General features: G+C 40.5%; 1 protein-coding gene across 1 annotated transcript in view; it reads left to right on the top strand.

Annotated features, from left to right (window-relative positions):
- The window catches only part of AR (androgen receptor), a 176,107-nt gene that overhangs the window by 140,675 nt on the left and 22,555 nt on the right, over positions 1-12,877 (top strand). Inside the window, exon 3 of the mRNA XM_045538910.1 lies at positions 2,853-2,969. Coding sequence (XP_045394866.1) covers positions 2,853-2,969 — 117 coding nt within the window. The remainder of the gene's footprint in view (positions 1-2,852; positions 2,970-12,877) is intronic.

Genomic DNA, 12,877 nt, shown 5'->3' with positions numbered 1-12,877 from the left:
TATGGAGGAGTGGGTGTGGCGCCACCAAATAATTTAAAATTTGTTCCAATCTGTGGGATTCATAGCATTATAAACTGTGATTTGGATCTAACCAAGGATATGATGCCAGGCAGGTCAATATCCCTGCTAAACATAGGTACAAAAATCCTCAACTAAATACTAGCATTATTCCTGGGGTGCAAGGACGGTTCAACATAAATCAGTAAATGTGATTCACCATATTAACAGAATGAAAGACCAAAACCATATGATCATCTCAATGGATGCAAGAAAAAGCATTTGACAAAATGCAACATCCTTTTATGATAAAAACTCTCAACAAAGGCTGAACAATCCAGATCTTGTGACTTCTGGCCCAGTGCTCTTTCTCTTATCTGGTACTTGAATATTTTTGTTCAGCAGAGATTTTCCTCTGTAACATCAACACCTAGTACAGTGCCTGGCATATAATAGATGCTCAGTAAATGTTAAGTTAATATGTAATGGCCCTGGTTGTATTGGGCTGTACACTTATTCCTGGGCATATCCATAAAGAACATCTGTGTTTTAGATCATTTTGTTTTAGACCAAGAGGCACCCCAGGAAAAGGTATGAACTATGCTAAGGAAATTATCTGAGTTCCAAAGTGGAAAAAAAAAACAATGTCATGCTTTTTCCACTGTAACCTCCCTCATTCATAGGGTGATTCACTTTCAGAAGTGGAATATAGAACTCCTCTGGGAGCCTTATTCCATTGGCTGGGCAACCATTCTTTTGGCAAACTGGGAACCAGGAACTAGCATTTTCCTGTGGAAGAAGAGATTTCTCAAAGAAATCAAGTACCTCTAACTTGAACTTATTTCAGTAATCAGTGTGACAAGCTAGCCTTGAGTATTGCAGCGGTGCCCATACTGTGGGGGTATCCGAATTCTAGAACACAAGTGGCAGTGGAACTGAACCCACTGAAATTGGATACAGGGCCTGCCTTCTAGGAGCCATCCTTTCTGTGCACACATTGCAGTCCTCAGTTTGCAGCAGAAAAAAGCCATTAGCAAATTATGTGTTCTACTTATGCAAATAAATCCTGCACTATGGTAGAAAGAGCACTGGCCTAGAGGCCTTAATTTTTGCATCTGTTAAATGAAGGTGATGATAGTACCTACCTCAAAGCACTGCCGAGATGATTTATTTAAATAGCATATGTAAAACCCCTGATACAGGCCTGGTTCATAGTTGGTACCAAATAAATGTTAATTTTCTTTCTTCAGGGGCCTCTGATTTAGTGTGATTCTTCACACAAGTCACTTCCCTGGAACCTATCCTTGGAATGAAAGGGTTATACTGGTGTGATTTTTTTTTAACAGTTCCTTCAAACCTAGCATTTTGGAGTCCTTTAACAAAAGGAGAAAGGAAGGAAAGAAGAAAGAAAAAGGGGGGAATAAACAAGGAAAGAAAATTTTTAAAAAACAGAGAAGAAAAAAGAATCCTTTATTACAATAACACTAATCCCATGCTCTTGCAAGTAGCCCTTTAAGTAAAAGCAGTGCTTCACTGACCTGGTTACTACTGAATCTACTACATAAAATAACCAGCTATAATAGATGTATTTCTGTGCCTGATTTGTACATTTTAGGTTTAGTAAAAGGAGAAGAAAGGTGAGCTGTAGCTAAATTTATGTTTTTGGTTTTTTTCTCCCTCTGCAATCAAATGGCAATCACTCTTTAGTTTTTCTTCCTTTCCCCACCACAAACATTTCTCCTCTGCCAAAAGAAGCTGCCCTAAAATCCTAGTCTATCCAGTACCCCAAAGCATAGCAGTAAATGTGAGGAAAAAATACCTGGGGTATGGAGAAAGAAAAGAGTGGAGTGAGGGGATGCACAAGCTCAGGCAGGAGCAGGGCTGTGAGCATGAAAAGTTGCCCATGTTTCAGAGCAGCCAGGGCTGTATCTTTGTCTATTCCTGCTGGTGACTCTTCAGGCCTATGCATCTCTCTGCTCCACTTGTGTAGTCATTAAGTCTGTCCGTACTTGTTGAGGGCCTACCATGTGCCAGGCTTGTGCTAGGAACAAAAGAACAAAGTATTGCACAAAATATGTGTTTTTGAGTGGACCTTCGCATCTTTCTTTGAGCAGCTGTGATCCTGAGGACCTCTGGGTGTGAGAATGTGTGTGTATGTGTGTTTCTGTGTATCTGTGACAACTCCACATATGCATGGCAGTGATCTCTGTTGCTCTGCTGGCTTCAGAGAATTTCCTTCTACTGGCTGTGAGTTACTACACAAAGAGTGGGCTTTATCTGTGGTTGATTTTTATACCCTGCAAGATTGGGGGCATGATCATTAGCAATTTAAAAATAATTAGAAATCTCGTAGTGTTCTCTTTTATAGAAGCTTTACCTGTACTGGTATTATGAAAAATAAGCATCTCATTAGCTCAAGTATTAATATGATCCCATGCATGATTGCAGGCATCAATAGAAGGAAACATTGACCAAGCCCAAGTCTCTGCTGTACCGTGCTAAAGGAGCGACAATTTCCACAATTGATTATTTTCTCATGGGTATTTCTGGCTTTTACTAAAAGTAGAGCATTTTATTTTAAAAACCAGTGAGTACTCCTAATAATGAAGGTATCAACAGCACCTTCATTGTTCATCCCTGCAAAAATATATATGAAAATCAAACAATATAACACAAAATTAAACCAGCCTGTTTTCATAGATTCTGTGTGATCAAATTATTTGGGGCCATTCTCTGTCTACTTCTTTCAGCTGGTAGGATATATCTTCAAACCTTTTCTGCCCTAGAAATACTTACAAAAAGAGACTCTGAAAACACATTAACAGCTTTGTCTATTCTTGTATTTGTTCTTCCAGGCAAACAGAAGTACCTATGTGCCAGCAGAAATGATTGCACCATTGATAAATTCCGAAGGAAAAATTGTCCATCTTGTCGTCTCCGGAAATGCTACGAAGCAGGAATGACTCTGGGAGGTAAGAGACTTTTTTTCCTCTTTCTCCTCCTCCTTCTCTCTCCCCTTTCCTCCCTCATCTCTAGTTCTCTCTTTAAACCATATTTTCCTCTTTGATGCTTCTGAGGGAGCCAGCCATGCTCCAGATTCAGGCTGACCCTTTCATATCCAATGTGGCCATCACCCAGCTGGTGCTTTTTTTCATCCTTAACCATGCCACTCACCACTCTGAGGCTTGGTGTTAAAGCAGGAGGTGGGAAGCAAACAGAGGATGAGTGAATGTGCACTTGACTGGGCAGAATTCCTCAGGGGACTTAATGGTACTGACCTAATGTTATTCAGTGGTAGCTAGGATAAGGGAACTAAAGAATCCAGAACAGTCGCAGGTGCAGGATGACCCAGGCACAGGCTGGCCCTGAACACCTAGGAATATCACTCAGCTAACTGCTGCCTATGTTGTAGGGCCAGCCACCTGGAATGAGAAGCTTCTTCTCTTTTGAGCTTGTGACTAGGCTGCCAAACAGAGCCAATTTCCTATCCTACATCCACCAAGGATGAGGAAGCATTTTAATCATTTCCTTTTGTTTGCAAATCTATTGATAATTTCCAAAACCATTTTTTCAGCAGCACAGCAGCTTGATAGAAGGAGGATACAGCTCTTTTAAGGGCAAGCTTCTCTCATAAAGCTCTGTCCCCTGAGTCTGTGTCTACCATGAGCTTTGTCACCATTCCAGAAAGGGTTGACATCAGTTGATTGACACTTATATTTTCCCTCTCCATATTCCTCATCTCTTCATGTTTACATCTGCTCAATGCCAGGGTCTTCCCTGCTGCCTGCTGCTTCAAAAAAGATGCATTTTTTTTTTCATGAGAAAAGCAAGCTCATTAATCTACTTTGATTTGGAAATGGAATTTGAAGAAAGGCAAGCCTATTTCTGAATCCCTACAACTGTGGCCTCATACCTGATTATTCATTATCATCCTGGAAAACCCAAGTGCCTAGAATCCAGTCCTCTCCCTTCTCCTCTCAAGGCTAATTTAGAGAAGTTGTCTATCTCTGCTTTCTGTGAGGTGCTCAATACCTTGTCTGCCTATGTGCATATTTATAGACACCAACTTGTTTTCTAACCCTGGAGCAGAGCCATGTGTGGGTCTTCATGTAGATAACTATATCCTCCCCTCCTCACAGGCTGGTAATATTCTTTAAACAGACTAAAGTATCTCAAATGAATTGACTCAGGCTCGATCATAGACAGTTTGAAAAGAAGCATCTCAAGTAGCATCTAGTACTCCCAGACATCACAGGCAGAATCTCTGTGAGTGGCTTTCCAGGCAGCCACATCAAATGAGACTCAGTATCTGAGAAAAACCAAACTTGTTTTTGTTTGCTTGGTGTGCTCCCAAGAAATCCAACAATTGTGGTCTGTAGTCAGGGAGAAGAAGCAGGACTGGGAAGGGGGAGTGCAGACAGGAATGCGGGAAAGGTGACAAAGGGATTAACTAGAGGAAATTTTCTCCATAGGAATGTTGCAACCCCATGGCGAGGGTTCTGATACACTCAGCTCTCAATTATTTAGCCTTCTGTGAATTATGTGTAATAGATGGAGGCTGCCCAGGTACAGAACCCCTTGGCTTGCCATCTACTGATATGAATTGCAAGCCGACTTTGATGCAGGTAAAGTTTAATGGTAAGAAAGGTCCTCATAACATGTGGTTCTAAATCTTTTTTTTTTCCAGCTCATCATGGGGGTACATAAGTTCAGGTTATATACATTGTCCATGTCCCGCCCATCCCCCCGAGTCAGAGCCTCAAGCGTGTCCATTCACCAGGCAGTGCACCTGGCACTCACCATGTAGTCATACCTCCATCCCCTCCCCCTACCCCCCACCTCCCCAAGTCAGCACCCTCAAGCATGACGATTCCCCAGACGGTGCACAACGCACTCATCATGTAGGCATACACCCATCCCCTCCCCCTACCCCCCGTCTCAGTCTGATATCCAATTGGTACCCTTCCCCGATGTACATTTAGGTGATGATCAGGGAAACCAATTTTCTGGTGCGTACATGTGATGCTTGTTTTTCCATTCTTTGTCTCAGCCAACATCCTCCATTATAAGGCAATCTGTGACATGATTACAGTGAACCTTTTGAAAAGGAGCCTGTGTATAACAGATAATTTCACTGTGCCATAGAGTAGTCATACACAAGTTTGTAAATAAATTTATTAGAGAGAATGGTACAGTAAGTTTTTAAATTGATTTATTGGGTAGGGATTACTCAAACTTGAGTGAGCTTGGTCAACACAATGAAGACCAGCTGAGAACTTCTGTGCACTGGCTTTTGTTTCAGTTCTATCTTTGGGATACTTCACTTAGTAGAATGGGTTCCAGCTCTATCCAGCAAAATACAAGAGGTGCTATATCACCATTGTTTCTATAGCTGAGTAATACTCCATGGTATACATATGCCACATTTTATTAATCCACTCATGTATTGATGGGCACTTGGGTTGTTTCCACATCTTTGCAATTGTGAATTGTACTGCCATAAACATTCGACTGCAGATGTCTTTTTCATAGAATGTCTTTTTTTCTTTTGGGTAGATGCCCAATAATGGGATTGCTGGATCAAATGGTAGGTCTACTTGTATCTGTTTAAGGTATCCCCATATTGTTTTCCACAGAGGTGTACTAGTTTGCAGTCCCACCAGCAGTGTATGAGTGTTCCTATCTCTCCGCATCCACACCAACATTTATTGTTTTGGGACTTTTTTTTATTCTTATTTCAGCATATTTTGGGAGCACAAAAGTTTAGGTTACGTATAATGCCCTTGCCCTTCCCCCCTAGTCAGAGCTTCAAATGTGTCCATCCCCTAGACAGTGCGCATTGCACTCATTATGTATGTGTACACCCATCCCCTCCCCCACCCACATCTGCCCAACACCCGATCAATGTTATTCCTAAATGTGCTCTTAGGTGATGATCAGTGAAACCAATTTGATGGTGAGTACATGTGGTGCTTATTTTTCCATTCTTGGGATACTTCATTTAGTAGAATGGGACTTTTTGATAAAGGCCATTCTCACTGGAGATAAGTGATATCTCATTGTGGTTTTGATTTGCATTTTCCTGATGATTAGAGATGTTGAGCATTTTTCCATATGTTTGTTGGCCATTCTTCTGTCTTCTTTGGAAAGTTTCTGTTCATGTCTTTTCCCCACTTTTTGATAGGGTTGTTTGATTTCTTTTCTTGCTGATTTTCCTGAGTTCTAAATAGATTCTGGTTATCAGCCCTTTATTGGATGTACAGCATGCGAAAATTTTTTCCCATTCTGTAGGTTGTCTGTTTCCTCTTGCGACAGTTTCCTTGGCTGTGCAGAAGCTTTTTAATTTGATCAGGTCTCATTTATTTATTTTTGTTGTTGCTCTGATTGCCTTTGGGGTCTTCTTCATAAATTCTTTGCCTAGGCCAATGTCTATAAGAGTTTTTCCCACATTTTCTTCTAGAATTCTAATAGTGTCACACCTTAAGTTTAAGTCTGTTATCCACTGTGATTTTATTTTTGTGAGAGGTGAAAGATGTGGGTCCTGTTTCAGTCTTCTACATGTGGCTATCCAGTTTTCCCAGCACCATTTATTGAATAAGGAACATTTTCCCTAGTGTATGTTTTTGTCTGCTTTTTCAAAGATTAGATGGCTATATCAGGATGGTTTTATATTCGGATTCTCAGTTCTGTTCCATTGGTCTGTGTCTCTGTTCTTGTGCCAATACCAAGCTGATTTAATAACCATAGGCTTGTAGTATAGTTTGAAGTCTGGTAAATTAATACCTCCAATTTTGTTCTTATTGACCAAGGACCTTTCTGGTACTAAGATTTTGTGATTCTATGTATGAAGCCACACAGAAAAGATTTTAAGTTTTTTAGCCCTTTCTTAGATTGTCTGTCCTCTGCTCCCAGAAGTATAGATAGTGGAGACTTGAGTGCTTTGACTAATAGTAATTAAAGCTACCTCCATTCACACCTACATTAGACGCGCAGTATATACATAAGATAACATAAGATACATTGTATGTCTAAAAGTAGACTGGGTGGATAGATTATTGAAGCAGTGGAGGGCAGAAGGGCTCTCTTTATATCTTAAAGAAATTGGCACTTTGCAGCTGATGGCTGCTTGGTCTTTAGGCCTCAGGATCTCTAATCTGGCTTTCTTTACAGTGTACCATCCACTGTTTGGTGATGGGATCCCTTCAACTCAGAGATACTTAATGCATATAGCCCCATCTTTCCTGCTTTCAGGCCTACCTATCTGTTTCTTACTTCTCTTCCTAGGAGCTTTTGGTGCTTCTGAAAGAATCTTGGGGCTGGTTGGAGTCTCAGGATGGTTTCCTTAAAGACTATCTCCAGGCTTTCAGCTGCCCATCCACGACAAAGATAGGCCTTTCTTTGTGTTTAATACATGATTCATTTCTGGCTGCATTTGAAAACCACATATTGCTAATTGCTTCAGCAATTTAATTTCCTTGACTACTTTTCATTTAAGAAAACTCTTATAAGGTGTGAGATAAGAACCTTCCCTCCAGTGAACTAGCTGTGGCTTTTTCACAGCTCATAATGATAATAAATGTACAGCCATCTATCACTTTTCTCAGCACTTTCTAAGGGTACACTCCTACTTTCCAAGATGGAATGAAAAAGAAAGAATTGTGCCTCCTGCCATTTATTTCCCTGACCCCTCCCTGCTTTCCATTTTTCCTCCTATTTCTGCCCAAACATTATTTATCTTTGTGTTTTGCAACTATTGAGTTCTCAGCTTTTAGTAAATGGCATTGGCCCCTGTTGAGTCCTTCTTCTCCTGGACCATGGAATATTATAGGCCTTTCATAAATTTCAGGTAGCAGCCAAAACCCAGAAGAGGAGAAGGAATAAGGAGACCTAAAGCATGTGAGACCCTGAGTTGTGAGGCATTTTCTTCATAGGTTCCTCTAGCATATTTGAGAAGTCTCTTTCCTACTAGGAAACTGAACTCTGCATCTGAGAATCAAAACTTAACAGGTGTACAGGTTTTAACAACCTCTATGAATTCTCTAGTTGGGAGGATGTCTCGGGGAGCCCCTAGCCATGGTCTGATGTCGTCATGAACACTATGAACACCTTTACAGCTTCCAGTTTTTCAGCCAGTCCTGATGCCAGCTGTCTCATTCTTCTCCATGCTCAAGAGCAGCCCAGTATTGCTACCTCCAGATCCCATGTCCTGGATGCAAGAGAGTGATTTCAATTTTGAAATACTATTCGTGGCATGGTTCTTCACAGCATTTATTTATCTTGTCTATCCATCGATCCTTCCACCCAGACAAGAAGCTAGTGCTTTCATCTTTCCATCCATTTACTCACTATTTATCCATTTAGCAAATATTTATTGAGTGCCAATTATGTGTTAGACACTCTGCTAGGTATTTGGGGAAAGCAGAGCTGAATAAGATATAATCCCTGCCCTCAAGAACTTAAACAAGGGGAGACAGACAGGGATAATGAATATACCTTAGCCTTAAAGGATAAATAGGAAATCACTGAGAAGAGGTTAAGTGATATTGAAGAGCAAAGATATCCAAAGCAAAGGGCACAGTTTGAATAAAGGCACAGAGACATGAACAAAGTGTATTGAGGGTTTAAAAAACAGCAAGTAGTTGAGTATGGCCAGAGCTGGGAAAATGGGAAAGTCAAACTGAAACCACACTGAAAACGAGCTTGGTTATTATGCTAAGAAGTTGGGATTCAGGCAATTGAAGATCTATTACCATGGGACAGAGATGATCATGTATCGTTTTGTTTATTTGCGTTTTTTAAAGAAAATTAGTAGCAGCATGAATGTTGTATTGGTGAGGGCTTACATTTTAAAAAGGGAGACAGTAGGCCAGGTATAGAGAAATTTCTAGCCTCAAATTTTGCTAAACGTCTAGAATGGGTTTCTGGGGCTAGTTTCCTCTGTTTGGGCTACTACCTATAAGTTCTGACCATGTACATGAAGAAACACTGGCCTAGACCAAGGCAACTGGCTTGTATAAGGGGCCTGCCCTCATACCAAAAGCCAGTTGCCTTGGTCTAAGCCAGTGTTTTCTGGTATGGGTTCTGAGAAAACTAGTTCCATGACATGCTCCATGAAAAATGATTTCTATGGTCGAATAAGTGAAAGAAACCTGAATATTATGGTGCTGCTCAGGAATATTTACAATGCGTATTAGCATATCACAGGCCCTGGTGAGTCCTGCAATAAAGTAACCTGAGGAGCTTTTTAACTCAGGATTCCCAAAGTTAATTCAACCATAGGGCCCCTTTTTTCACATAACACCTGTTAACATCCTACAAAACAACTGTTCTCAGGAATACACTTTAGAAAACTTGGGTATAGATACGGAAAGACTCTCCTGTAAGCAGATAATACCCCTAGCCCTGGTTACCATTTTGCAGATGTGTGTGTCATTGCTTACCAGGAGAATCAGTCAAGAATGCATTAATGATCAAGAGGAGACCATAGTCACCACATCTCAAGAGTATGCACCAATAGCTATTAAAGCCACTAAAGTAAACAATGTTGAGTCTGTAGCATTGTTGTCATACTCAACTAGGCCAAAGCATGGTTATTGTCTGAGTCACCTAATGGCCTCAGGTACACATTCCTGACTCAAGGATCATGCAAAATAAGTTTTTCCTAAGAAATATGACTTCTAGCAACACAGAGTGATCACTAAATATTTTGGATATCTAGACATACCACTCTAGAGTTTAATAGTCCTTTTGTACACTGTCCAACCAGCATTCCAACATGTACTCAGAACCTCATCATGGTGCTACCACATAAATAACCTCATTGCTAAAGTAGGAGGCCTAGAAATCACAGATTTGTAGAAACTACCCAATGACTCAATTGCCTCTACCTCCTGTTCAGCAAGAAGCAGAGTGTCATAAAGAATTAACAATGTGGGATTCAGTTACTGGGATTTCCTCCCTTTTCCTTTGACTCTCTACACTAGAGCCCTAAAGGTCTTCAGGTTGGAGATGCAAGTGGTAAGTCTTAGTTCTGAGAAGTACTGCTTCCCACACACAATTTTCAGATACCTGAGTGCTCCAACAGATCTGCATGACTGAGGCATGCACAAAGGAGCAGAATTATAAATTTTGGCATCAACATGAGCAACGTATGACTCAGCACTTGGAGCCCCTAGGTTTTTTGTTTGTTTATTTGTTTTTTGGGTTTTTGTTTTAAGAGGTCCTGTGATATAGTGAAAATAGTATGATTGACTCAGATACAAACAGGCCCTGTTTCTAATCATGGCTCTACCCCTTTCTATCTTGATGACCTTGGGCAAATCATTACATCTCTCTGAGCCTCAGTTTCTCCAACTACACTGTAGGAATAATAAAATCTTCCTTGCAGAATTGTTGTGAGTATATAAAGAAACTGGTACATAGTAGTCACACAATAAATATCCACTGTACCCTCCACCCCTTCTTGGATGTGAATTGGTCTTTGTGTTTCCAGGCACCACTGGGGCCTGTTTTCTCTCTGCTATTGCAGTGTGGCTTTTGGTTCTTTTTCCTTTGTTCTTTGGTCTCTGAATTACCCTTGAATCAACCCTTGAAATCTACTCTTCATGGCCTAGATTGCCATTCCCCAGTTGGTTACATACACATTTGGTGACACTTTGGAGGGAAGAAGGTATTCATCTCTCTAATTGTAGTTCTCAAGGGAACGTGTATATGGAGAGACCAGAGATTCTTACTCTTAATTCCTCCAAAGCAAATTATCTGGGACAACACATATATGTTGTACCCTGTCTCTGAGCTTTTGCTTTTAGAGAACTATGGTTAGAGATAAGTAATTTTTTCTAATCAAAATTTATAATACCCCATATCTGATACCTGAGTAACTCACTTATAAAATTTTCACTTAAAATCCTTGAGTTTTTAAAGTGTAATAGCAATAGAAAGATTTTATTGTTGTTTACTTTTGCAGTGAATGCTCCCAAATCCCTCAGTTGCTTTTGAGAGAATAAAATGATATCATAGGCAGTATTTTTCAAAGGTAGTAGGCAGAAAGCTAAGAGTACACAGCACACAATAGGCCATATATACAAAGGCAAGTATTTTCCAAATATAATAGTTTGGTGAAAAAGTTTCATTTTTGCTTATGGCATAACTGCTTGTTTGAAAACATTTTATTTTTTATTTGAGAAGAGTGCCACCCATTGTTATAAGTTATAGGATATATTCCTTAAGATCACAAAAATTTTAAATACTTTCTTATTGTACTGACAATTTACCTGAGCATGCTGCTTTTTTAGAGACTTTTGTACACCTTTTGGGATCATGTCATTTAGAAGTAGAACTAAGGGGAAAAAATACACAGCCACTAAGAAACCGGTAGAGCCTTCAGATCGTCTGTTATTGATAATATTTCCATAACAACAGATATCTAGAAGTAAACTGGAAATAGCATTGCTACCCTGGATTACCTCTTTTGGAATCAGATTCCACCTTCCTCAATCTAGTTAATCCTTGCTATACTTTTTAGATCTATTAACCCAGGCATGGAAATATCTTCTTTTTCCTTGCTTAATACCCTATTGGCCCAATGCTTCTGTGGCTGAAGTGAAAACTGATTGTTGAGGGACATTTTAGCTTTCTAGCAGTCAGCAATTAAAAACATTTAAGCACTGAGCACCTGCAGAAAACTTGGACTGGCATTTGGAACTAAGAAGAAAATATGGATCTTGACCAAGAAGAAAGGTCACCAGCCCAAGCCTGCACAGTGAGGTGTCAGGCTGGCCACAATGAAACCAAAAAAGACTGTTGACTCGCCCCAGGGTGGAAAATGAGGCATGGAGGCTTTGATTAGTGAGCTGGTAGGCACACAGACATTAATTTCAAAGCATTCTCATCTCCAGGATGAGTAATAATGCTTGTAGTATTGTGGGATTGTTTGGCTGCTGCAAGAAATTCAGAAGACCCCAATAAGGATTCTTTGTTGGTCTCTGAATGGCCGTAATGAAACTGTTGAATTCTACCTTATTTCTTCCTCCACATCCTCCTTCCTGCCCCACAATTCTTGCCCACTGTGTGAAGTGCACACACATACATATATAAGCTTTTTAGTATACTTGTCAATAAAGCAAAAAAGAAGGAAAAAACTCCAGGTAAACAATTTTCCATTTTCCCATCTCACCTCTATCTTACAAGTAGATAGGAAAAGACAAAAGGAAACTGCCACTCCAAAATATCAATAGCAACCATCCCTTCTCCTCAACTTGGCATGCTGCCTCCTATGACAGAGGACCTGACTTGGGCATCTGATTATGGAGGCTGCTAGGTGCAAACCCAACTCTAAGCTGCTATGCTCAATGGTATCTCTCTTTCATATTAGAAAAATTCCCACTTGGCAATTGCAAGCATCTCAAAATGACTAGACACTGAAGAAAGGCTGACCTGCCTCATTCAAAATGAGGGCTCCACAGGGCTCTAGTGGATAGCCTGGAAAAACCTGGCATCTGAAGCTTAGGAGCTTAAGCTTTTGCTCCTCAACACAGATTTTGAAGATGGGGCTGGGGGCTACTCTCTTGGTTGCTAACTCCCCCCAGTAGGACCAACAGTGTTTCCCTACCTCACAGGGATGTTGTGAGGACTAGCTCTAGACGTAGTAGCAATTACCATTCGTGTAGTTGTGAGGATCATGATTTTTGTTTCCTGTAATGTAACTTAGCATTGGCAGAGTGCTTCTTGATTATTCTTCATTGTATGGGATGGCAGCCAGGTACTGAGCCAGATACTCAGGAGGATGCAGTGAAGCTCGGGCTCAGTCGCTTGCTTTCCATGGTGTACTGCTGGAAAGAAGCTTTGCTAATGGGACTTAAGGTGCCACCTTGAACAAGAA

This window comes from Lemur catta, chromosome X (genome assembly GCF_020740605.2).
Source record: "Lemur catta isolate mLemCat1 chromosome X, mLemCat1.pri, whole genome shotgun sequence".
Lineage (NCBI taxonomy): Eukaryota > Metazoa > Chordata > Mammalia > Primates > Lemuridae > Lemur > Lemur catta.
Note: the sequence above shows the minus strand (reverse complement) of the source record. Positions and strands in the feature narration are given on the sequence as shown.